The sequence below is a fragment of the Thamnophis sirtalis genome, unplaced genomic scaffold (assembly GCF_051295495.1).
Source record: "Thamnophis sirtalis isolate CommonGarterSnake01/CBP01778 unplaced genomic scaffold, rThaSir2_p1.2 scaffold_11, whole genome shotgun sequence".
Taxonomy (NCBI): domain Eukaryota; kingdom Metazoa; phylum Chordata; class Lepidosauria; order Squamata; family Natricidae; genus Thamnophis; species Thamnophis sirtalis.
This window is the reverse complement of record NW_028261391.1, coordinates 34,333,629-34,356,406: the sequence shown is the minus strand read 5'-3', so window position 1 is coordinate 34,356,406 and position 22,778 is coordinate 34,333,629. Positions and strand designations below refer to the sequence as shown.

Genomic DNA, 22,778 nt, shown 5'->3' with positions numbered 1-22,778 from the left:
TGTATGTATGTATATGTATGTGTGTGTGTATATGTGTGTGTACTGTATTTATTTATAAGCACAAATGCAGTATATATATCTATATCAGTTTTATAGTTGCAAGACTGAATTACATTTGTTTACAGAAAATTTCAATTCCCAAATTAGAAAAAAATACAATAGTAGATATTGTTGTTTATATGGTTTCCAATTATGATTCAAATTTACATGGTTAGCATTTTTGCCAGGATTCAGAAGGTGACTATAAATATTAAAAGGAGAATCATACATATTGAAAGTTCAATAACTGTTACTGATTAGAGATAATAAGGATAGAGAAGTAGCTTCCCAAAATAGAATATGTGACTTCAAAGTAATGAAAAGCATTATAAATTTCTATTATCAGATGAAATAATCCAAATAAACATTTTTTTTCAGTTTACCTGGATGGAGCCACGCCTACCAAGTTAGGACCTAGTCCTCTGAAAAATGACCGGGGACCCTCATTTTGTAAGATCATCCTGTAAAAGAAGCACATATATGATACCATAAAGTAGATTTAAGGTCAGATGGAGAGATTCCAGTTACTCCAGTCTACACAATATCTGTTATACAAATGTTGAGGTTCCTTTGTGGAATATGTTACTTCAGAATGGCAGTGATACAAGCAGAAGCTGTGATGTTACAAAACTAGCCTTGCTTGTCTCTAGCAACTACATATTTACCTCAATTTTCTGTAATATTCAGAAATATGAGCCTTAGAATTCCATGTTCTAAGTGTGGCCAAGCTCCAGTTAGATAAAAATCAGCTGCAAGTCTGAAACTGAAATATCAAGTATACCGTAGTAGCTAAAACATGTATTCTCCAGTTTTAATTTTGTCTCTGTAATGACATGCTGTTTTACTCATTAACCACAGACAAGCACACATATAATATAAGCAATGTGGTCAAAGTTTTTCAGAAAATGCCACAGAAGAAATATTCTACTTTTATCATCAATTATCTTGCTAACTAGGAAATCTCCTGGAAAAGCTTCACTTAGATTTTCAGGAGACAATTGGTCAAATGCTTCAAGGATAGGCACTTCACTTGTATCAGTGGGCTTTGTAAAGAACATCTTTTAATCTTTGTCCACTTATTATTGGTGACCCATACAGTGCCATGTAACACTTTAGTGTTATTTAGTTTCAACTGTTAAAATACTGTATTTTCTGAATATTTTCAGAGCTAGTTTAGGAAACTCTAAAAATTAGCATTATCTAATATCAACATGCTATATACTGCAGCATATTTATCAATAGTATCTTGTATTATCAGAATGTATTTCTTGTACAAATAGAAATACAGGTCGATGACATAAAGATTGAGCAAACTGCAAACAGTATTTTTTTTAAAAAAAAAACCTCACTTGGAACTGTTTAAACCAAACAGCCCATCAGCATTATGCAATAAATTATAGTAGTTTCAAATGTAAGTATTAATTCTTGATAACAATATTGGAAGTAAATGATCCTCCCAATTTCTCTCTAATTGTAATGTCAAAATATCAAGTATCTCTTGTACAAATTGCTTATAAACAAATTTGGTTTCCACAATGCTTTTAATCCACCTGAACAAAATTCAGAGCTCCGAAATATGTTGTGCAACTGCATTCCTGAATGATCATATTCCTTTAATTATTTAGAGTTGTGGTATGATTTTGCAATGTTAGCCATCAGGTGTCAGTACACATGACAAGAAAAATCAACAATAATATTAATTTTCTACTGTTAATTTAACTATAGTTGATGCATATATGCTCCTCATGCATTTCTGTCAAATTAAATATAATTTAGCTCTCAATTTTGGAAAAAAAAATTCAAACTGCAGAGTTTGAGGAATTCTAAGAAACTTCAAAATGATGCCCATTATAACTTAACTGAACTATCTTTGCTAGTTACAGAAGGTTGGCAATCATTTATGAATTGCAGACTTCACTGCATTAAATGGTAAATCATTATTAGTTTTGTTAGTAGACTACTCATTTAGTAGACTGAGGTAATGACTGACTGGTAGCATTGATATACATGCAAACCCAACCCCACTTCCCAAAATTCCCACTCATTAAGTCATTGGCTTTTTAAAATTGTGAGGAAAATTTCTGAAGGAGACTTTGCATTATGTGCATTTGAATACAAACAGAAAGAAATCCTTAGCTACTTTTACTCAACATTCCACCAATGTGAAAGATCCTTTCAAAATACTTTTAAATCTCCCTACTCAGGGTGGAAAATCAGGACTCAAACAACAGAGATAGTGTTTTCTGAATACTTAACAAAGCTATTGCAAAAATGTCCAGGTTGAGACATATTGACTGCAGCTAAAATGTGTACCAAATGAGTTTAGGAACAAGCCAAAATAATAGCATGTTTCAGCAGCAGAAATAAAACATGTAGTTGAGGAAAAAGAACATTTTTAGAAATATCACAGATTGTTTCTAGTTATTAAACTAATTGCTGATATCCACAAAAGCCAGGCTATTTAGCATATACCACTTTTAATATTCAAAATAGAAATGTGAAGGAAACTAAGGTGGCAACTTCTGATTTATCCATAAATACATTATAGCATAGTAATCAGAAAACTTTCCTTTTAGTATTCATTCAGCATGATCAAGATAGACATTGTTTTTGGCTGGCAGCACACATTCTGGTTCAGTTGGGTCACTTATCCTAAATAAAGGATTTAAATAAAGAGTTGTGCTGGCTAGCTTTCCAAGGTCTTTAGCTCCTGGCTTTGACATATACCATGTAAATGAATAAAACAGAAGTAATTCTAAAGATTGAAGAAATCATTCTACACAAGATTTTAACAAGTGAATATCAACCATACTACCAAAACTAGTTGTGAAACTAGTTTGCAAACTAGGTACCAAGATAAAGATGATTATATGGACAGCTGAACTTCACTTGAAGGAGTACATTTTATTTTAATTTTGCCTTTTAGAATTTATTCTTGTAAGATACTTAAAATGAATTTCTGTTAATAGTAAGAGGTAATCTGATGTTATTCAAAGTGAAATTCCATGTCCATACTCTATAAAACAGGTCACCTAACTTGTTCTCTACTAAGTATTCCTTATTTAACATAAAGCCTCATTATACACAGAAGTAGGAAGAAATAGGTGCTCACTTAAAGCAATGGAAAGCCCGTGGAGAAACTCGATTAACACTTGCGCCATTCACAGTATTCAGCTGAACTTCAGAAATGTAGAGAGTAATAGATGATGATTGCAATCGTGTTTTCAGAACTTCTAATGGACATGTCAAGATGGCAGCTACTGTGCCTCCACATCTGCAAAGAAAAATGATCCCACTGAGAAATTTATTCCTTTCACAAAAAATAAATTTTATATCTTGCTTTCTTAATATAATTTTCACTAAAAAGACTAGTTAATGTTCATTAGGAATCTAGCTCATGCTGAAACATACCATATTTTCTCAGCCTCTTCTAAAGAACTATTAATTTAGATGCTATATTTATAAAAAAATGTTACTTCTTTGTTTTACATCATTTCTATCCTACCAACTTCCAAAACTCTAAAGAAGATTATAGAACAATATAAAACCAGTGAACAATTCTATTATATTTCATGCAAACTCATATTCCACACCTAAGATCCATCAAAAATTTTGAAACCATTTTGTCTTCAGAGGGAATGCTATTCAGATTTCTGGAAGCAAGCTGCTCCATGGGAGCATATTAGAGATGGAAAAATATATATATAAACTCTAATGCCCAGTATAGAACTGAATTACCATTTGTGTGTTATTTCTAAATAAAACTCAGTCTAAGTGACTAAATAGTATATCAACAGAGTTCTTAAGGAAAACACAACATGTTATTTTAGTCAAGCTGCCAGGTACAAAAATTGACAAATGTGGGTTTTTAAATCAATGTTCAACCTGCTTTCTTTTTTTCTAAAAAAAAAAAAAGTTTATTTACTAAACTATTTCTAGAAACACAGCAAGAGAAACAGGAATATATATATATATATATATAACTTCATTTTCTCATAAATGGAAACTGGGGATTTCAATACATAACCTCATGTGTTTATCACAAGTACTGTATGACTGGTTGTTGTTTTTTACAAATACATCATTAAACAAAGATTATATACTAAATTTATATAATAACTCTTTCATTATAGAAAGAATTTATGCTTTTTCTGCATTTATAAACAATTATTTCCACTAACAAAATATCACTTCTTCTAAATGAGCAAATACAATAAGTATCATTTTTTAAGTACTCATACATCTACAATATGTAGATTTACTGTATCAGAACCTTTGAAAATATATAGCAGGAGTAATATCAAATAAATTTAAAGAAGCCAAATTGCACAATTGGTTTCTAAAACTAGAAAATAAAGATCTCATTGAAAATATATTGAATAAAATACAACTTTTCTTTTAAAAGGAATCATTTAGGCTTTTGGTTCTGATGTACCTCTGCATTTGAATCAATAAGCACTAGTACTAGTGTATCATTCATGTATGTATGTATGTATGTATGTATGTATGTATGTATGTATGTATGTTAATTACAGCAAAGTAGAAGACAACTGCATTTATATTAAGTTCTATTTTTTACCATGGTTTTTCGAACTGAGAATTTTTTAAATAGAAAAAAAGTTTAAATTGTAAATAAACAAATTTGAATATTACTATTTTTAATTTTTTTAAGGTGTATTTGAAACCCAATCTTGTAATTCCGGCATAGACTGGCTGGTGAAACTGGTCAAAATTCCCATTAGGACTAGAGACACCCAATTTCAAATCCTCATTCAGTCAGTTTAGTAGAGGAACCTTTCAAAACAAACATAATGTATTGATACAATGCACATATTTATTTTTTAACATACAATAGGAGGATGAATTTGAAATCAAATTGATTTGTTTTCAAAATTCATTAACTTTAGATGATAAGTTGAACTACAGATGTCCACATAGAAGCCAAAGTGAAAATTTATATAGATTTGCAATACTGCATATATGGCAGTGATGGCAAAACTTCTTAGCACTAAGTGCCCAAATCGTAATGTGTGTGCATGTATGCGTGTCGGAAACCCCAAAATCAGCTGGTTAGTGTGCACATGCCTGTTTTTTGGTCGTTTTTCCAGCCATTTTCTGGCCATATTTTGGCTGTTTTGGGCCGTTTTCCAGTGCTCTGGCACCTGCGAAGACCAGCTGTCTGGCGCACTGGAAACCAGAAGAGTAGCTGGCAATGGCACTTGTGCCCACGGAAGGCTCTGCATGCCACCTCTGGCACATGGGCCGTAATCCCTCTCAAAGATATATGGGAATCATTCTTGCTTAATTAACTTCCGTTGTAAATATATACTATTAATGTTATTATACCTTTTTTGTTTTGGTAATTCCTTTCTTTATAATATGATATTTTCATATATATTTTTGTTAGGATAGTTTCGTAAAGCAGTAAAAGTGGCATATTTTGACTTCTTTATCCTACAGCAAAATAAAACTAGAGAAAAGCAAAAAAGCTTTTGCTGGCAGCTAGTAATAAAAATACTTCAGACTGATAACTCTAAACTACTTTCACCCTGCTGTGCACATGATCACACACATATTTTTTGTGTTTTGCTGACTGAGAGATTAGGCAGAAGCCTTCAACTACTCTAATAACAAGGCAGTCAAGGTCTGTAACATACCTTCTGCACAGTATGAACTTTGACCAACTTTCTGAGAAGTTGGAAGCAGAAAAAAAAGTCTTACCATGGGAAACAACCCAGAATAAAAAGGAAAATTGCAAGTTTTGAGATATCATATACCTAAATGATATATCGTTACAATCTGTCTCCGCAATAAAAACTCTACTGAATTAAGAGGGATAAAAATCCGGGGAAAATAATGTAAGTATGGGATCCCATATGATATCAAAATGAGTGTTGTGTTATAATACAAGCTGTTTTATACTTACATAATTATATTATGCATAAATATTACAGTCATGTTGCAATACATGCTTCATAACTTACATATCCTTGCCCTCCATGACAGACAGAATGAAACAATCACATTCTTAAAAGAATTATTGACTGCTCATGTAGACCGCTCCCAAATATACAAATACAAAACCAGAGACCATTCAAAAATGGAAAACTAATTGGTAAACCTGGATGAAAGAATAAATTTAACATGTAGGTTTGGATTTTACATTACAGTAAGTTGAAACAAAAGGTTGAAATTCAGAGGCCTCTATTAAATAGCATGTGGATTTTGGTAATTTAGCAACTAGCAGCATATTTCAAATTTTTGAGGGACTACAGAAAACTAATTCCACAATATCATAGCTTTGATATTCTTCGCCACAATATCATCCTCTAAACAAACAAAAGCATCCTATAGATATTCTAAACCAAGTATTCTAGAAAAGTTCAGCTACATTAATCAGTTGCACCAAAGAATATTTTTATGCTCTAAGACTTTTCTGGTAATACTAAAATATCAGGACTTTAAAAATCCATTTTATCACTAAATAGCAGCATAGAAATCTAACTCTTCCCAATTTTCTTTCAGTTGTCTGGATGTTTCTATTATGCCAGGAATCCCTATATAAATCTAGCAATTTTATTACAACACGAGGCATCACAAAATTATTTCAGGAAAAGTTATATTTATAGATTTGGCATGGAATTTAATCCTGCTCAAATGTAAACCCATTTGTGTAAGAAAACCACTTCCTTTAGCTTCGCGTTTCTCATGACCAACTAAAATATATTCTGGGCATCTCAACATTTCAGGGCATATTTTTACTGTTTTTGCAACACAGTGAACAGTAAACTAGCCAGTAATATATTAGCTTTGTAAGTTGTGTACAAACATACCAGACATTTGTTAAGTTTATAGATCAGTTCATTCTTTTAACCTGGAAAATTTGGTTAAATACACCAGGGTTCAGAAAATCAGCTTGACAAAATCATGAATTCATGTGTCATGTAACACGGACCTGAAAATATTTTGAAAGCTGTAGAAGAATGGGGAAATTTAATTTCATGAGTGGAATATCATCAGTGAAGCTGTAGTCTCACTGAAGTCGGTAGGACTTGTTTCTCTATATGTTAACAATGTCATTTGAGAGTTTCCTTGAAATGCTCAATACTGCTCCAAATCTGCAAAGCCCTTCTTTGAAAAACAAAAACAAGTGTATATGATCAGAATTTTTCATTAAATAGTCTCATTTTTTCATATACATACATAAAACCACCCTCTAGTACTTGGTCTTTCAGCTAGACTGAATGGGGTGTATATCTGATAAATGCATATAAGATTACAATCCAAAATTGTTGGAGTATATGATCTATTTCTTATTTACACAAGGTCTATACACAAGAACAGTGTTAGAATCAGTTATCTCTCAATCAGCTTGAAGATACTCCAAAAAAGAAAATGCACCTATTAAACTGCAGTGGATTATCTGATCAACTGTATATTTCAAGAAATTGATATTATCCAGAAAAGTATTTTTTTATACATTCAAATGACTTCCTAGTAGCTGTTTTCAAGTTAGAACAACATACTGCAGCCCCCGACAATAATTGATAAAGAAAAATAAAGAATGCATTAGGGAGATACTAGCCAGTTCAAGATCATAACCTCTGCAAACAGACTGAAGTTTTAACTTTTTTCCCTGCAACACACAACACGAATGTTACAGAACGTATCACACACGCGTTTAAATCTCCCCGTGAAATACTAGTAAAAATCCGTATTATCTGCATTAGTGCACGGTGACTTAAAAATGGTTCAAAGTCAGTCAGAAATTTCTTTTACTCTTAATTCAAATCGTTTCCACAACTTCCATTCTATTTTGAGAAAAAAATGTCTGTCTGTCCTACGCATAACAAACACCCTTCTACACGCTCCACCAATTAAATGTCGTACGCCAGATATTATACAGAAATTTTGTCTACGGAGCAGACAGCCAATAAATTTTAAGACAGAAAGGAAGGGAGGTTATCATAATATTTCACCTACCCTCCAGCAAAGAGATGAACGCAAATGTCTCTCTGGTTCATATTCTCATTCTTATCCCGGTTAAGATATAAGGAAGACCGACCGGAGAGGCTTCTCCCACTCCGCTTCCCGGCGATGAGCACAAGCTGGGAAGCCCTAAACGCTGCTTCCTCGGAGACGCCTTAAAAGAAACTCCGATCCCAGCAGGAGAGACAAGAGCAGCACCAACCAGCAGGCAAAAGCGCAGCCGCCTAGCCTCTCGCTTCCAAGGCGAAGCGAAGCCCAATATAAACAGACACGGCCATTGGCTCACGAGGGACCGTGACATCACCGGCTGAAGTTATGCTGGCTTTGTGCACGTGACTACGTACTGAACTGTATAGCGACGAAAAGCACGAGCATCCCCTCCCCAAAACAAAACAAAACTTAAACAACAAAACAAAACCTCCAAAGTTAATTACGCCAGGATAGCGAAGACAGGATGAGCAAGAGACGCTGCACCATCTAGTTTGTCTGGGAAGCGCATTGCATTCCCGTCTCTTTCTCCTTTCTTAGGACCAAGGCCCCTGAAGTTGTTGAGTTCCACTTCCGAGTAAATACGCGTTAGAGTGGGCTATAGATGCACCTGCTTGCAAGGAGCAGAAGAGTGTAGAGACTCCTCCCCCCCTTTGTTTGTTTCTCGCGGGTGAGAACTCACAGACGAGTCTACCTCCCCCCCTTTCCTGTCAGAAGGAAAAATGACATGGGAGCTATTCATTTCCCTCGTGAGATTCATATCCGTCTATTTTTTTTTAAAAAAAAGTTGTTAAGAATGGTAGGCAGAAGCTGAGTTTTGCGCAACCTGTTTTCCTAAAGTTAACATGATATTTATTTAGTTCACCTAATTTCTTGGATCTATTAGGCAAAGATTGTTGGATATATTGTATAGATTGTTCAAACAGGTAGTGATGGGCTCAAACAATATCCAATGGTTTCAGCTATAGTTGGATATTGTTTTAGGTTTTTAAAGAGTTTAGTACATAAAATGGAATCAATATATCTCCCATGTATGTTCACAATTCTAGTCCTTGTTGTACTCCCATAAATATTATTAGTTTTGGAAGAATACAGGGAAGAAAGAGGATTCTCAGCTTTACAAATATCTCCTTTCCACAGTTTATCCTTCCTCATCCCTATGGAACTCAATATCTCAGACTGCAACTAATTATCAGTTTGTTTATGTATTTTATCTGCAGGACCTTTCTAAACTTTCCTTACAATAGTTCTACACTACATTTCTAGTTTATTACAAGATTCTCTCCCTCTATCCATCAAGAGGATTAGACATTCTTTAGAAACGTTTGCCTAAGCACTAAGAAACCCAAGGGACTTAATGGATTTGACATGAGGGTCTATTCCGCTAATAGCTAGTTTTTTTGTGAACTGTTGGGAGTGAAAAGATAAACCCAATGGGATTTTACTGCTGTGTAAGTAGCCTTCTCCAGTTCAGCATTTTCAGATGTGCTGGATGACAACTACTCACGTGATATTATTGGCTATTAAGGAAGTTAAAATCTATATACTATATTTTTTTAAATAAAAAATAGCCTTATTAAAAAATCTTGATTTGATGATAGTTTGCTACTTTCTGCAACTTTCTCAGTTACATCTTGACAATTTACTGAACTGCATTACTACTAATACCTTCCCTTTCAAAGTTTATGCTACCTTGAGAAGTTAAATGGATGGTATCTGTCACTTTTTAAAGAAAGAAACTCTGAATACTATTTCAGTATAAGATACAAATGGGATAGTGTTAAAACATTATCAAAGTCTCCATGAATCAACAGAACTTTGCATTCTTAGCACACCTAGATAAGGCTGCAATTGAAAATATCTGAAAAGCTTTCTCTTTCCTGTATTGCAGCAACAACCACTTCTTGTGACTTAATACTTTTTCTTGGTTATTTGAAGTGCATTTCTCTAAATATGGAAAAAGTCCAACTTGTGTAAAAGGAATAAATATAGGTCAGGTAATTCTGCAGCAAGATTACATTTGTCCTCATCTCCAAATGGGGAATTTATTATAAAAGACTGTTGAGGCATGTTTGTATTATATTTGTAGCAACATATATGTAAAGATATATAATAATCCAATGCCATTAAATGATTTATGCAGATGGTTTACCTGCTATTCCTAAAATGCTAGGATCAATATTTTCCACAGAGTGGAAACATCCCAAGCGTTGATCATGCTAAATGGACATGTGTAATACATACTGAGGAGCACCTGAAATCATGTATCATTTGATCTTAAAGGGCTTGAAAACAATGTTGCAAAATTCAGTTCTTAATTTATCTTGATTTCAACCTTTCACAATATATTAAGATGTTGGCTGTTTATTGCTTTAAGCCTTAGCAGCCCATAATCCTCCATGAATGAACAAAACACTTCTTTCAGTAGCACAGTGTAACTGGTAAACTGTATTTTGGCAAGATCTGTGGTAAGTGAACCAAGATGAATAACCACTACATAACCAAATACACCCCTTACCTATTTGTATGCAATGTCATAAACAAGTACAAAAATGTGGATATGTATAAGAGTTGGGAACGACTAGCACATATGTGTGATGGGAACTTTTATCTTTTTATAAGAATTCAATTAATAAAAACTGACATGATCCCGTTTTGATAGTTTGTCTAAACATATTTGTTTCAATTAAGAATCAAGCTGCATAAAAATCTATAAAATCTGTGGTTTTAAGTTTCCTGTATCCTGCTAAAAATGGATTAACTATAAAATGGATTAACTCAATATTGTTTTCTGAGTCAATCCATGTACACGCACATAACTATTTGTTTGATTTATGACCTACCTTTCATTCAGGAATTCAAGGCAACATAAATACTGATTTGTTCAACAATCCATGGCTTAGTGCATGTGCCAACCTCACCCAAAATTGCTATGCTATGCTATGTATATATTATTCAGTTTGAATTTGTTCATGAATAAGCAGTGATATGCCATAAATGGAATCTCCCTATAATGTCCAGGGTATATAGCATCAAACCTCTTGGTGACACTTGGATCTTGCATTTTTAGTTTGAAATCACACAAAATTCCTTTAGTTCAACTGAAAAAATTATTCACCTGAATACCATTATATAAGAATTCCTATTTTATTTATGGTTTTAAGAATATTGCTGTAATAAAAACGATACAGAATTGATACCAAACCATTCACAATTTCCAAAAAGAGGTTCCTGCCTTCCAATTAAAAGAAACAGAAAAAAGAAGCAACAAAACAGGGGGGGGGGGGGGAGAAGAAACATCCTCTCCCTCAAAAACCCAACTCTTGCAGAGAGAGAGCCAATTTCATTAGCCAGAAGATAATTCCTTATATACCATTATTTTTCTGGCTTTAAATTCTACTGTCCAATACGCAAACAATCCCTTTCCTCCCCATTCTATCTTTACATTCGTCTACATGCTAAAGGCCTCCTGCGATTATCTGGGCTGCCTCCACGGGCAGGCCCCACACTAATCACTCCGGAGATGCTTCTAACTCTTGGGAAGCCATTTCTACGAAAGCTGCAGCAGGAGGCCTGCTCCCACCCAGTCTTTCTGCAAAATCCGGAGACGTCTCTCTCGCAGACCTTCCAACCCCAGCAGGAGTTTTCCATATCGCCCCCTTTAACCGTTGACCAGCCTGGGCGAACCAGGGAAGCCCTCCACCTTTCTCTCTCCAGCATCACAGCCGGCCAGAAGGCTTAAGTGCCCGCACGGTAAAGGGCAAAGTGCCCTTTGACGCCTCAATTCCACCTACCCTCCAGCAAATAAATGGATCGCGGTATCTTTCCAGCTCATTCTCTCTCATTCTTTTCTCCGGCGGTCGGGAGAGGGGAGAAGAGGAAGGGCAGGAGATAGTGTTGGACACTTCCTTCCTCTGTGATTGCTTAAAGGTGCAGCCGCCGCCTGGAGAACCCCCGTGAGCGCCATCTCCTGGGCAAGGAAGTAATTTTCATTTAGGAAAACGATAAATGATCGCTCTAAACTAGAGGCCCATTCAGAGGACGAGCCCCCGCTTGCCTTACGTTGAATTGAGCTTCACACGAAGCGGTAGAGCAGAGGTCTTCAAACTTGGCAACTTTTAAGATTTGCATAGCTGGCTGGAGAATTCTGGAAGTTGAAGTCCACAAGTCTTAAAGTCAAAGCACAAGCCAGGTTTGGGGATCCCTGTGGTAAAGGCTTCAAAGAGGCTTGCTTTAGCTGGGGGAAGCACTTAACGGATCTCGGTATAAGTTAAATATTTTGTTTTATTGGTTTAAATTTACTGACTGCCCACTCGGTGGCTAAATACTGTCGAGCCTGGTTCTTACTCGGACGGGTGAATATGAGGAAAACCCACAACTACGATAGCACTAATGAAAAAAAAAACACCTGAAAAATGGCAATGGCAAAGCCCATGCCTTCTTGTTACCAGCATAAATAGATAATATGCCCAGGCAGTCGCCAGAAGTAGAAATGGATTTCTCCAAGCTTAAGAAGAGGCTGCAGCGCAACGCTTCTCTATTTTTTTCACTTTAGCAGGGTAACGTTTCTGTCCCCGACCTTGAGCAACGACACAGCAATGCAATTCTCTTCCACTTGTGGCCTCTAGGTCCCTGGATTTTCTATTTGAGCCTTGTTGTAAAACACCAATTATGGGAGGCTTAGTAATGCACGACTGCCGCCGTCCGCACTGAAGACCAAGCACGGCAACTCTCCCACAAATACATGCATTTTAGATACATGCATTTTGTTTCGTTCAGTAACATCTCCCTGGCTTGGCAGTTAAGGATCATGTTCTGAGAACACTACAACTTCCAAAAACTGGGAGGCAGCACGACGCTGTCTTACTTGGGAAAGAAGCGCTGTAAAACATTCCCCTCGCTTGTCCCGCCCCTTCCTTTAAACCAAAGGCAGGTCTGGCAGCAGGCACGCAGTTAGCAGATTGACACGTACGTTTCATCAAGGGGAAGCTGGAAAATTGCGACATTAACATTTGGGCTAAGAATTATACTCCATGTGGTGTAAAAAGCACAGGCAGTCGAGGAAAAAGTGCACTTTTCCTGATCAATTGAACAGAACAACAATAACAGTTGGAAGGGATCTTGGAGGCCTTCTAGTCCAATCCGTGCTCAAGCAGGAGGCACTGTACATTCCAGACAAATCACTCTCCAATATCTTCTTAAAAACCTCTAGTGATGGACCACCACAACTTCTGGAGGCAAGCCTTCACACTGTCAGGAAACTTAATAGTTCTTAGTTGGATCTTTCTTAAATAAGTTTCCAACTGTTACTTCTCCTACATTCATGCTTTGGAGAATAGGTTGACCCCAGTGGTGAAATTCAATTATTTTTTTTACTACTGTATCTGTGGGCATGGCTTGGTGGGTGAGGCAGGGGAAGGATACTGCAAAATCTCCATTCCCACTCCACTCCAGGGAAGGATACTGCAAAATCCACATTCCTTCCCCACTCCAGGGAAGGATACTGCAAAATCTCCATTCCCACTCCACTTCAGGAAGGATTTTGCAAAATCCCCATTCCCTCCCCACTCTGGGACCAGTCAGAGGTGGTATTTGCTGGTTCTCCAAACTATCCAAACTTTCTGCTGCTGGGTCTCCAGAACCTGTCAGAACCAGATGAATTTCACCTCTAGTTGACCCCTTCTTCTTTGTAATATCCCCTTAGATATAGCAAGATTGTTCTCATCCCACACACACAGCTGGTCCTTCTTTTTGTTAGACACTAGACAGTTCCTGCAAGCATTCTTCATATGTTTTCGTGTCCAAGTCCTTTTTCTTGCTCTTCTCTGCACTCTTTCTAGAGTCTCAACATTTTTTGTATCATGGTGACCAAAACTGGATGCAGTATTCCAAGTGAGGTCTTAAAAAGGATTATAAAGCAATACTAGCACTTCACGTGATCTTGTTTCACTTGCTCTGAATCTCAATAATAATCTTTTGGGATTGCTGGATATAGCTATAGTATAGTCAATGGCTATATTTCACACTAGCACAGCTTTCAGTGAGATATTATTTATTAAGCAATCTTTAGGAAAGTAGTGTCACACTAAATAATACATCAATAACTCCTAAGTATCTTATTTTGTTAGTGGTTACAATTAAGCAAACTTTGATTCAATACCAAACAATTAAATAACTAGAATAGAACAGTTCCTTGCACTTGGAAAATCGTCTAAGTATATGCTATCCCACATTTTATGCATAGAACACAATAGCATTCATATCCCTCCCTTGCATCAGTCATCCAGCCACCATTTATGGCTAAGGTGGGAGTAGAGGTTAAGTCTCTTGGTTTTTTTGGCTGGTGCCTTAACCATAATACACATTTATGGTTGCTGAACACCCAAATGGGCTTAAATAAAGGAAATCCAAGTATTATAAAATTCACTGTTGGGTTTTGACAGTTTTGTCCAATCTGATGCCATCCAGGTATACTGGATTACAGAAGAAATAGGCAGATTTTTGATGGTTATATGTTTGGGAGTGAGACAAGGATCAGGATAGATGCAGCAAAGATGGAAAGTGCTTAGGGGCCAGTTTTTTAGTTCTTAGATTAGGAGGAGTTTGAAAGTCTTTCCTTATTTCTTTACTGGGTTAAACAAAATTCTTTTGTGCTCAAGAGTGGGGAAACAGGTTCAAGGAATGGAAGGAAAGATATTTGTAGCTCTAAAGTATCAGGATGACCGAATATGAATTAAATGTTACATAATCCCCAATTTAACTACATGCCTGAATGGTGCTAAGTTGAAGAAACATGAGGGATCAAATGCACGGGAGACGAAAGTGATTTCTATATTCATGAAAGTCAATAGGAAATACTCAATCACTAAAATGGGGGAAAATGTTGCAAGACATCACATTAAGGTATTCCCTCTCCTTTTCTTCTAATCCATTTTGAATCTCTGAGATGCCTTTCTGAATCTTTTTTTTAATGAAGCATTGGAACATATAAAATATGTAGTGTCACATGTAGTGTTTTAATCCTTTAAAAAAATGCTTAACAATTTCAAACAAAAACTACCCTTCATGCCCTCTAAATAGGACATTCAGTTCTGATTTAGATACTTAGTTTTATTTCGCCTTATGAGCATAAGCAGAAACCAATTACAGGATTTTAAACATATCATTGTATAAATTGGATGTGCCTCAAGTGTCTATAAATGAGTTTTGAATGCTTCAATTGTTGAACAAAGTAAAACTTTGTGCAGTAAAATATAAGTATCATGCGATACTCTGTTTCTCGTGAACACTATTTCTTTTAAATTAGATGAAGCACACTGATCAGTGCATAATGTTCTTATTCCAATTTTAAGAACATCCTTTGAGCCAGGATCTCATATAATAGGTATCTCTATCATCCAACTATAACATGTACATAGCTTTTTATTTCACTTTTCCGGCCCTTCCCTTTCTTGGCCGTTCCAAAAATTTCTAAAGAAAAACAAATAGTGAGTTAATTGAGCCAATGTAGACCGCATTCCAACCTGCTGTTTTAATGTCCTGGTCTTTTATTTTTATGTCAGCAAAACATTATCAGTATAGCAACTTTAATCTCTTGTCATCTTTTTTAAAAAAAAAAATGCCAGGCAAAAACACTCTGTAGAAAGATGGGAGTTAGAATGTTTCAGTGAATTCTTTTAAAATAGTTTAGGCTATGAATAGAATAGAATAACAGAGTTGGAAGGGACCTTGGAGACAAGACAAAGATACATTCGTCAAGAATCATAAAGTACAACACTTAATGATAGTCATGGGGTACAAATAAGCAATCAGGAAACAATCAAATCAGTATCAATCGTAAGGATACAAGCAACAAAGTTAGTCTTGCAGTCATAAGTGGGACGAGTTAGGAGGAAATGCATACTTGGCAATGCACCCTCAATTCAAGTACAGCTAATCTTTCTTGCAGTCGAGATCAAAACCTAAACCGAATATCTCACTATATCCACTAAAGTGCAACAAAGGCAGAGATATCATCTGTTTATGCTCTACAGTATAAACTTTAGGCTTCTAAAATACTTGTTTTTTGGTTTTGATGGTTAGAAAGTGTATGCCAGTTTTCAGAGTAGCACTCTACCATGGGCTTCTGCTGTCCTATTTCAGACCAAGCATATATACTGAACTGATTTGTTGGAGCTTATTTGTCACTGGTTCTAGGTAGTGAGTTGAGTTGAAGCACAAGAAAAGAAATCCAGAGTAGTCCATGGTGTCAAGCATTATGGACCATCAGCTGTTCCAGTATCAAAGAGCCAAAGTTCAAACAAGGTTCAAGAATATGAAAATGTGGAACTGTGTTTGCTACAGTTATTTCCAGTGAAGAAATTGGTCACCAATGGTTGGTCTAATATTAGATTGCTATAGATGTGTTTCAATTATGGTGTTGTTTCTGGAGGAGCTCAGCAGACCATCTCTAATTAACTGTTTGAAGTTCTTGGCATATTTTTGAACTGGGTAGCCTATCAGATGACTCATTCTTCACCTGTTGTTAATGAATGCTGGTGCAATTGCCTGAGGTGGCAAATTGCTTCTTGAATCCTGAAGTTAATATTTTGCCAGTAGGGTTTCTCCACCTGTCAAGTCTCCAGATCAGAGGAGACAATGTCATCTTATTACCAGCATCAGCCCTTACAGCAGTGGTTCCCAAACTTTGCAACTTTAAGATTGTAAGGGCTGATGCTGGTAATTCTGGGAGAATTCTGGGAGTTGAAGTCCACAAGTCTTAAAGTTGCCAAGTTTGGGATCCACTGCCTTACAGCTTCAGTTGTTACAATATTTCTAAAAAGTATGATCTATAACAACATAAATATTCAGAATCAAAAATACAAGTCCTTGAACATGGCAGAAGATTTTCTTTCTCTACACTAATATATTTAAGAATTGCAAGTCTCTTTGGTGTTACAATGTTCATTTCGCTTTTGAGAAGAGATTGCATTTTGGAAGAATAAAACATGTGTTTCTGAACATATGATGACATATGCTAATATTACCAATCTAGATTTCTGCACTTTTCACGAAGCACCCAGAAAATGAGCAAGACAAAATATTTTGTTTTCATTTGAATATATATATCCTTATAGATAAATGTTAAAAGATTAGCAAAAGTCAACCTGTTTTTTTATTAGTGTTTATCATGTTTAGATTATAATCCTATGGCTAGGAATATTTTTGTACTTGTACAATATACTAATCAGTTAAGTAAAAAGATTAGAATTAATTAAAATAAAATGTACTAACTAGGAAAACTCTAGTGCTCCATCATATACCTATTAACATATTCTCCAACCCCATCACCTATCATTCACTTGATAGATATCTACAGCTCAAGAGGTTGGAGTTGCTGGGCCACATGACACAATCCCACAAACAGCCATCATTTTCTGAGCAAAAAAATAATAATTCTGGCTGAGCTAAAGCTAGCTGTAGCAAGGAAAAGAAATCTAAAGCTCGCCGTATCTCTGCAGTGTTAGTGGTGCTAGTGCAGCTAATGCTGACTGAGATAGGGCTAGCTTTAGTGAGGAAAACAAAATGGAGAGCTTCGTCAGTATTACTTTTTGTTCAGAAAACGTCAGCTGAAGTAAAAAATGCTACTTCAGATTTCTGTAGGGTTCACTTGAAGATACTAAACTGTCATACATAAAATCTGTGATTCCCAATTAGAGCTGTCAAATTTCCTGACAAGTAGACGTCCAGTTTCTTCTTCTGATACTTTCCAGCAGGTGCATGAATCCCAAATATTTCTGATTTCTGCCTCTTCTGAGAAGTCTTTTCAACTACCAGCAAATGTCTTATTGAGGAGAATTGTATCATTTCTGTAATGTAAAGCTCCTTATCGAAGCAATGCAAATACATTTTGTGCTGGGTCAATGCGTACGTACAGCTTTTGTTGGCAGGGGTATGGTAGAAAAACATAGAAAGGTAGTGCAAGGAAAGAGTGGGAAGTTTTATATCAAAATATGGATGACTTTGGACATGTCATTCTCTCTCAGCCATAGAAAAAAGGCAAATTTTTGCTTTCCCAGATGCTGTTGCCTAATCTGCTGTGCTGCTTCCAAAACAAATGTGCATTTCAGCCTCTATCAGTAATCCCATCATCTCCTTGCATAGAAACATTCCAGCATTGTTGGCTTTATGCAAGAAAAAAATCTAAAGGTGTGTGACTTTTTACTTTTTACCTATGTGTTTTACCTTCTAAAGCTTCCAAATGGGCATGAGAGCACATTTACTGGGTTTCATCCTTGGCCTTTACCATGGCATCTGATAAGGGTAAAGGGGGGAAGAAAAAATATTTGATAGCACTTAATGGACAGGAATTGTCTATCTGAAGCCAAGAGTTGAAAATGCTTCCAACTCTTGGCTCTGGTAGTAATACAGGTAGTTCTTTTCTCACAACAGTTACGATAAGTGATCATTCAAAATTAACACGGCACTGAAAAAAGTGACATGATAGTCTTTCACAGTTACAATCTTTCCAGAATGCCCATGGTCATTCAATCAAAATTCAGATGCTTGGCAACTGGTTCATAGTTACGACCATTGCTGTGTCCCAAGGTCATGTCATCTCCTTTTGCGACCTTCTGACAAGTAAAGTCAATGGGGAAACCAGATTCACTTAACAGCCGGGTTACTAACTTAACAACTGCAGTGATTCACTTAACAACTGGTGTAAGAAAGGTTGTAAAATGGAGCAAAATTCACTTAATAAATGGCTCACTTAACAACCTAAATTTTGGGCTCAATTGTGGTCGTAAGTCGAGAACTACCTGTACAAGAAATAAATAAATACATTCTCATATCCTCTCAGCTTTGCAAGAGCTCATTCTGAGTGGTTATTAAGAAATGTGAAAGATTATATAGCACTCATTTATAAAATATTTTTAACAACTAATCTGTCTCTTGTATAGCCATGCGGCATTAAAGGAGTGAAAGCCACTCCTGAACTCCAATCAGTGATTTGTTGACCCTCACCCAATCTATGCCTAGCAAGAGAACCTTGCCTCAAAAGAGAGATTTCCATCATGTGGAAACAAGAACCTGCTGGTGGAGATAATTGAAAGCTATAGAAACAGACCTGAAAAATGACTACTGGGCATAGAAGTAGGTGAGTGTCAGTGACGTGTGGTGAGGTTTATGGTTGGTGAGGCAAGCGGGCAAAAGCCGCCCTATGTCAGACACAGTGGCAGGGCGTTCGGATGCCCCGGCGCTGTGTTTGCCATAGACGTGCGGGGAGTAGAGAAGGCGGGGGTGGGTAGGCTGGCTGGCTAGGGAGGGGGATCATGGCTGCTCAGGTGGCCCCAGCCGCCGCAAGCAGCTTTGGTGTCCCGGCTGTCCGAGCTAAAGAAAGCGGAGGATTGTTCATCGGAGGACGCGGGGAATGAGGCGGCGAAGCGCGGCAGCCGCGAGAAGTAGCATCCTCGCCGCTGTGTCCGACAGAGGCATCTCACAAGACGCCTCTGTTGGATGCGGCGGCGGCGAGAAGCAGTGGCCCCGCTGCTGTGTCCAACAGAGGCTTCTTGTGAGACGCCTCTGTCGGACACAGCGGCGAGGATGCTGCTTCTCGCTGCCGCCGCACTCCACTGCCTCACCTCCCGCCTCCTCCATCCCCCCACTGTGTCCAACAGAAGTGTCTCACGTCTATGGCGGATATAGACGTGAGACGCCTCTGTCGGACACAGTGGCGGGGACGCTGCTTCTTGCTGCCGCCTCACCCACTTCCTCCTCCGACAAACAATCCTCCACTTTCTTCAGCTCGGATGGAGCTGGGACACCCAAGCTGCTGGTGGCGGTGGTGGGGGCCACCTGAGTGGCCATGATCCCCCCTCCCCAGCCAGCCAGCCAGCCCACCCACCCCCCCAGACCTACTCCCTGCCTGGCCCGCCGGCCGGCACAAGACCTCACTGCTCTTCTCCTCCTCCCCGCTCAAGCGGCGGCGGGCTCCACAGGACAATGGGGTCTCATTCCTCCCCTGGCATGGCAAGCTCCAGCGGGCTGGATGCGGGTGCGAGGGGCCTGGCCCCGCAGTGCCTCCTCGCTCAGTTGCAGCCGGCGAAGAAAGGGGAAAGGAGGAGGAGGAAAGGGGGAGGGGAGCAGGATGGGGCTCCCGGTGGGGGGAGAGGAAAAAGGGGAGGGGGGCACAGTGTGCAAAAGAAAGAAAGCGCCAGCCCGCCAGTAGAGGTGGGTAAAAGACCTGCCTCTGCTGGCGGGCTGCCCCTCTCTTCTCAAACAAGGCTGCCCCTCTCTTCTCAAACAAACTCTCTCTCAAATCGCACACACAGACAAACAAATTACTTACAATAAAAAATTACTTACAAATTACATTAATTTTGAACTCCTCCCTCTCCCTCCAACCCACATACCTTTTCCAGCTGTTTTACAATCACAGAGGATTTCAACTCTGCTCTTGTCTGCCATGATGAAAATGTAAAAAATGTAAAAAGAAAAAGGCAAGAGCTGCTGAGGTCAGGCTGGATTAGCTGCTGCCAGAGTCTCCAATGGATGACCCTGCTTAACTGTTTAAAAAAAGCCTCTAAAAAATGTGCCGTCTACAGGAGGAGGCGAGAGAACCACGTGCCTCATCTACATAAAGAATTTTTCAGCTTTTAACCCTTGCTTAACTCTGCTCAAGTGATCATAAAGATAGATTAAATGAGGCACGAAGTTCTCTTGCCTCCTCCTGCAGAGGGCACTTTTTAAAGAGGCTTTTTAAAACAGTTTAGCACTAAGCAGAGTCATCCACAGTGACTCTGGCAGCAACTACCTCAGCCTTTTTCCTTTTAATTTTCCTTTTCTTTTCATGATGACAGTGGTGAGGCCCGGTCTCCCCTGCCTCCCCTGACTGCACGTCCCTGGTGAGTGTTAATAGAACCCTTGCTTCCCGACAATAATGGCTTTTGATTTAGTGGACTTCAATAGGAACCTATCAAGAGAAACTGCTGTCACTTCAGGAGGAGTTCTCCAAGCTACTGAAAACTAAATAGCATTGGATTTGGTTAGTCTTCACCAACCAAACTGTCTGCCTGACTTTTTAACTGCACATCTTTTTACTGACCCTTGCATGCTGACAAGACCAGCTTGCATTTCACTTACCAGATTGTCATCATTGAACAATAACATAATTGTTTGAATTTATAATAGGACTGATGTTATAGTAATTTAATGGAACAGAGGGATGATGGGAAAATGTGTAGTCATCTGTTTGTAAATATTGGTATCCTTTAATATGTACATTTATTGATGTACCATGTATTTGAATTTGAATTTGAAAGTTTATTTATAGGCCGCCCTTTTCCCTGGGGGGACTCAGGGCGGCTTACAACTCATGGGGGAAGGGGATACAAACAATAACACATAAGAACAATACATAATTAAAAGAACACAACATTCAAACCATTCGTGTGGGGGTGGGATGCAATCTTTAGCCCCAGGCCTGACGGGATAGCCAGATTTTAAGGGCTGTGCGGAAGGTCTGGAGGGTGGTGAGGGTACGAATCTCCACGGGGAGATCGTTCCAAAGGGTCGGAGCTACTACCGAGAAGGCTCTCCTCCGCGTAGTTGCCAGTCGACACTGACTGGCAGATGGGACTCGGAGGAGGCCTAATCTATGTGATCTAATTGGTCGCGAGGAGGTAATTGGCAGGAGGCGGTCTCTCAAGTATCCAGATCCACTACCATGAAGGGCTTTATGGGTGGCAAGTAGCACCTTGAAGTGCACCCGGAGATCGACAGGTAGCCAGCGCAGCTCGCGGAGGATAGGTGTTATGTGGGTGAACCGAGGTGCACCCACGATCGCTCCCGCGGCCGCATTCTCGACTAGCTGAAGTCGCCGGATGCTCTTCAAGGGCAGCCCCATGTAGAGCACGTTGCAGTACTCCAGCCTAGAGGTCACAAGGGCATGAGTGACTGTTGTGAGGGCCTCCCGGTTCAGGTAGGGTCGCAACTGGTGCACCAGGCGAACCTGGGCAAATGCCCCCCTGGTCACAGCTGACAAATGGTGGTCAAAGGTCAGCTGTGGGTCCAGGAGGACTCCCAAGTTGCGAACCCTGTCTGAGGGGTGTAATGTTTGACTCCCCCAGCCTGAGAGATGGAACACTTGCCAAATTGGTGGGAGGGAAACACAACAGCCACTCGGTCTTATCCGGGTTGAGCACAAGCTTGTTAGCCCTCATCCAGTCCCTAACAGCTTCAAGGCCCCGGTTCATCACGTCCACTGCTTCATTCAGTTGGCACGGGGCGGACAGATACAACTGGGTATCGTCCGCATATTGATGGTATCTTATCCCGTGCCGCCGAATGATCTCGCCCAGCGGTTTCATGTAGATGTTGAAAAGTAGGGGGGATAAGACCGAACCCTGCGGCACCCCATATGTTAGGGGCCTAGGGGTCGATCTCTGCCCTCCAACTAACACCGACTGCGACCTGTCCGAGAGGTAAGAGGAGAACCACTGCAAAACAGTGCCTCCCACCCCCACCTCCCGCAGTCGTCGCAGAAGGATACCATGGTCGATGGTATCGAAAGCCGCTGAGAGGTCAAGGAGAACCAGGTTGGAGGCGTGGCCTCCGTCCCTGGCTCTCCAGAGTTCATCGGTCAATGCTGTAACCAGGCCTGAAGCCGGACTGGAATGGGTCGAGATAACTATGTATCATGTATATGTGCAAACAAGACCTCAAGTGAAGGTCTGAAACTACAGGAAAAACTGGGTGTGGCAGATTGAGAGAGTTGTAACCTG

General features: G+C 38.7%; 1 protein-coding gene across 4 annotated transcripts in view; it reads right to left on the bottom strand.

The window, feature by feature from the left end:
- Window positions 1-11,948, bottom strand: part of SLC25A36 (solute carrier family 25 member 36) — a 29,548-nt gene extending 17,600 nt beyond the window's left edge. For 2 of the 4 annotated variants that reach the window (XM_014076454.2, XM_087725496.1), the window contains exons 1-3: window positions 11,811-11,948; window positions 3,152-3,313; window positions 423-500 (exon numbers count right to left, since the gene is read on the bottom strand). In XM_014076454.2, the coding sequence (XP_013931929.1) occupies window positions 423-500; window positions 3,152-3,313; window positions 11,811-11,851 (281 nt within the window). In that variant the 5' untranslated portion in view covers window positions 11,852-11,948. Of the gene's footprint in view, window positions 1-422; window positions 501-3,151; window positions 3,314-8,022; window positions 8,286-8,462; window positions 8,601-11,810 lie in introns of those variants that run through there. The other 2 variants (XM_087725497.1, XM_014076455.2) reach the window with 2 other exon arrangements.
- Window positions 11,949-22,778: the final 10,830 nt, after the last annotated feature.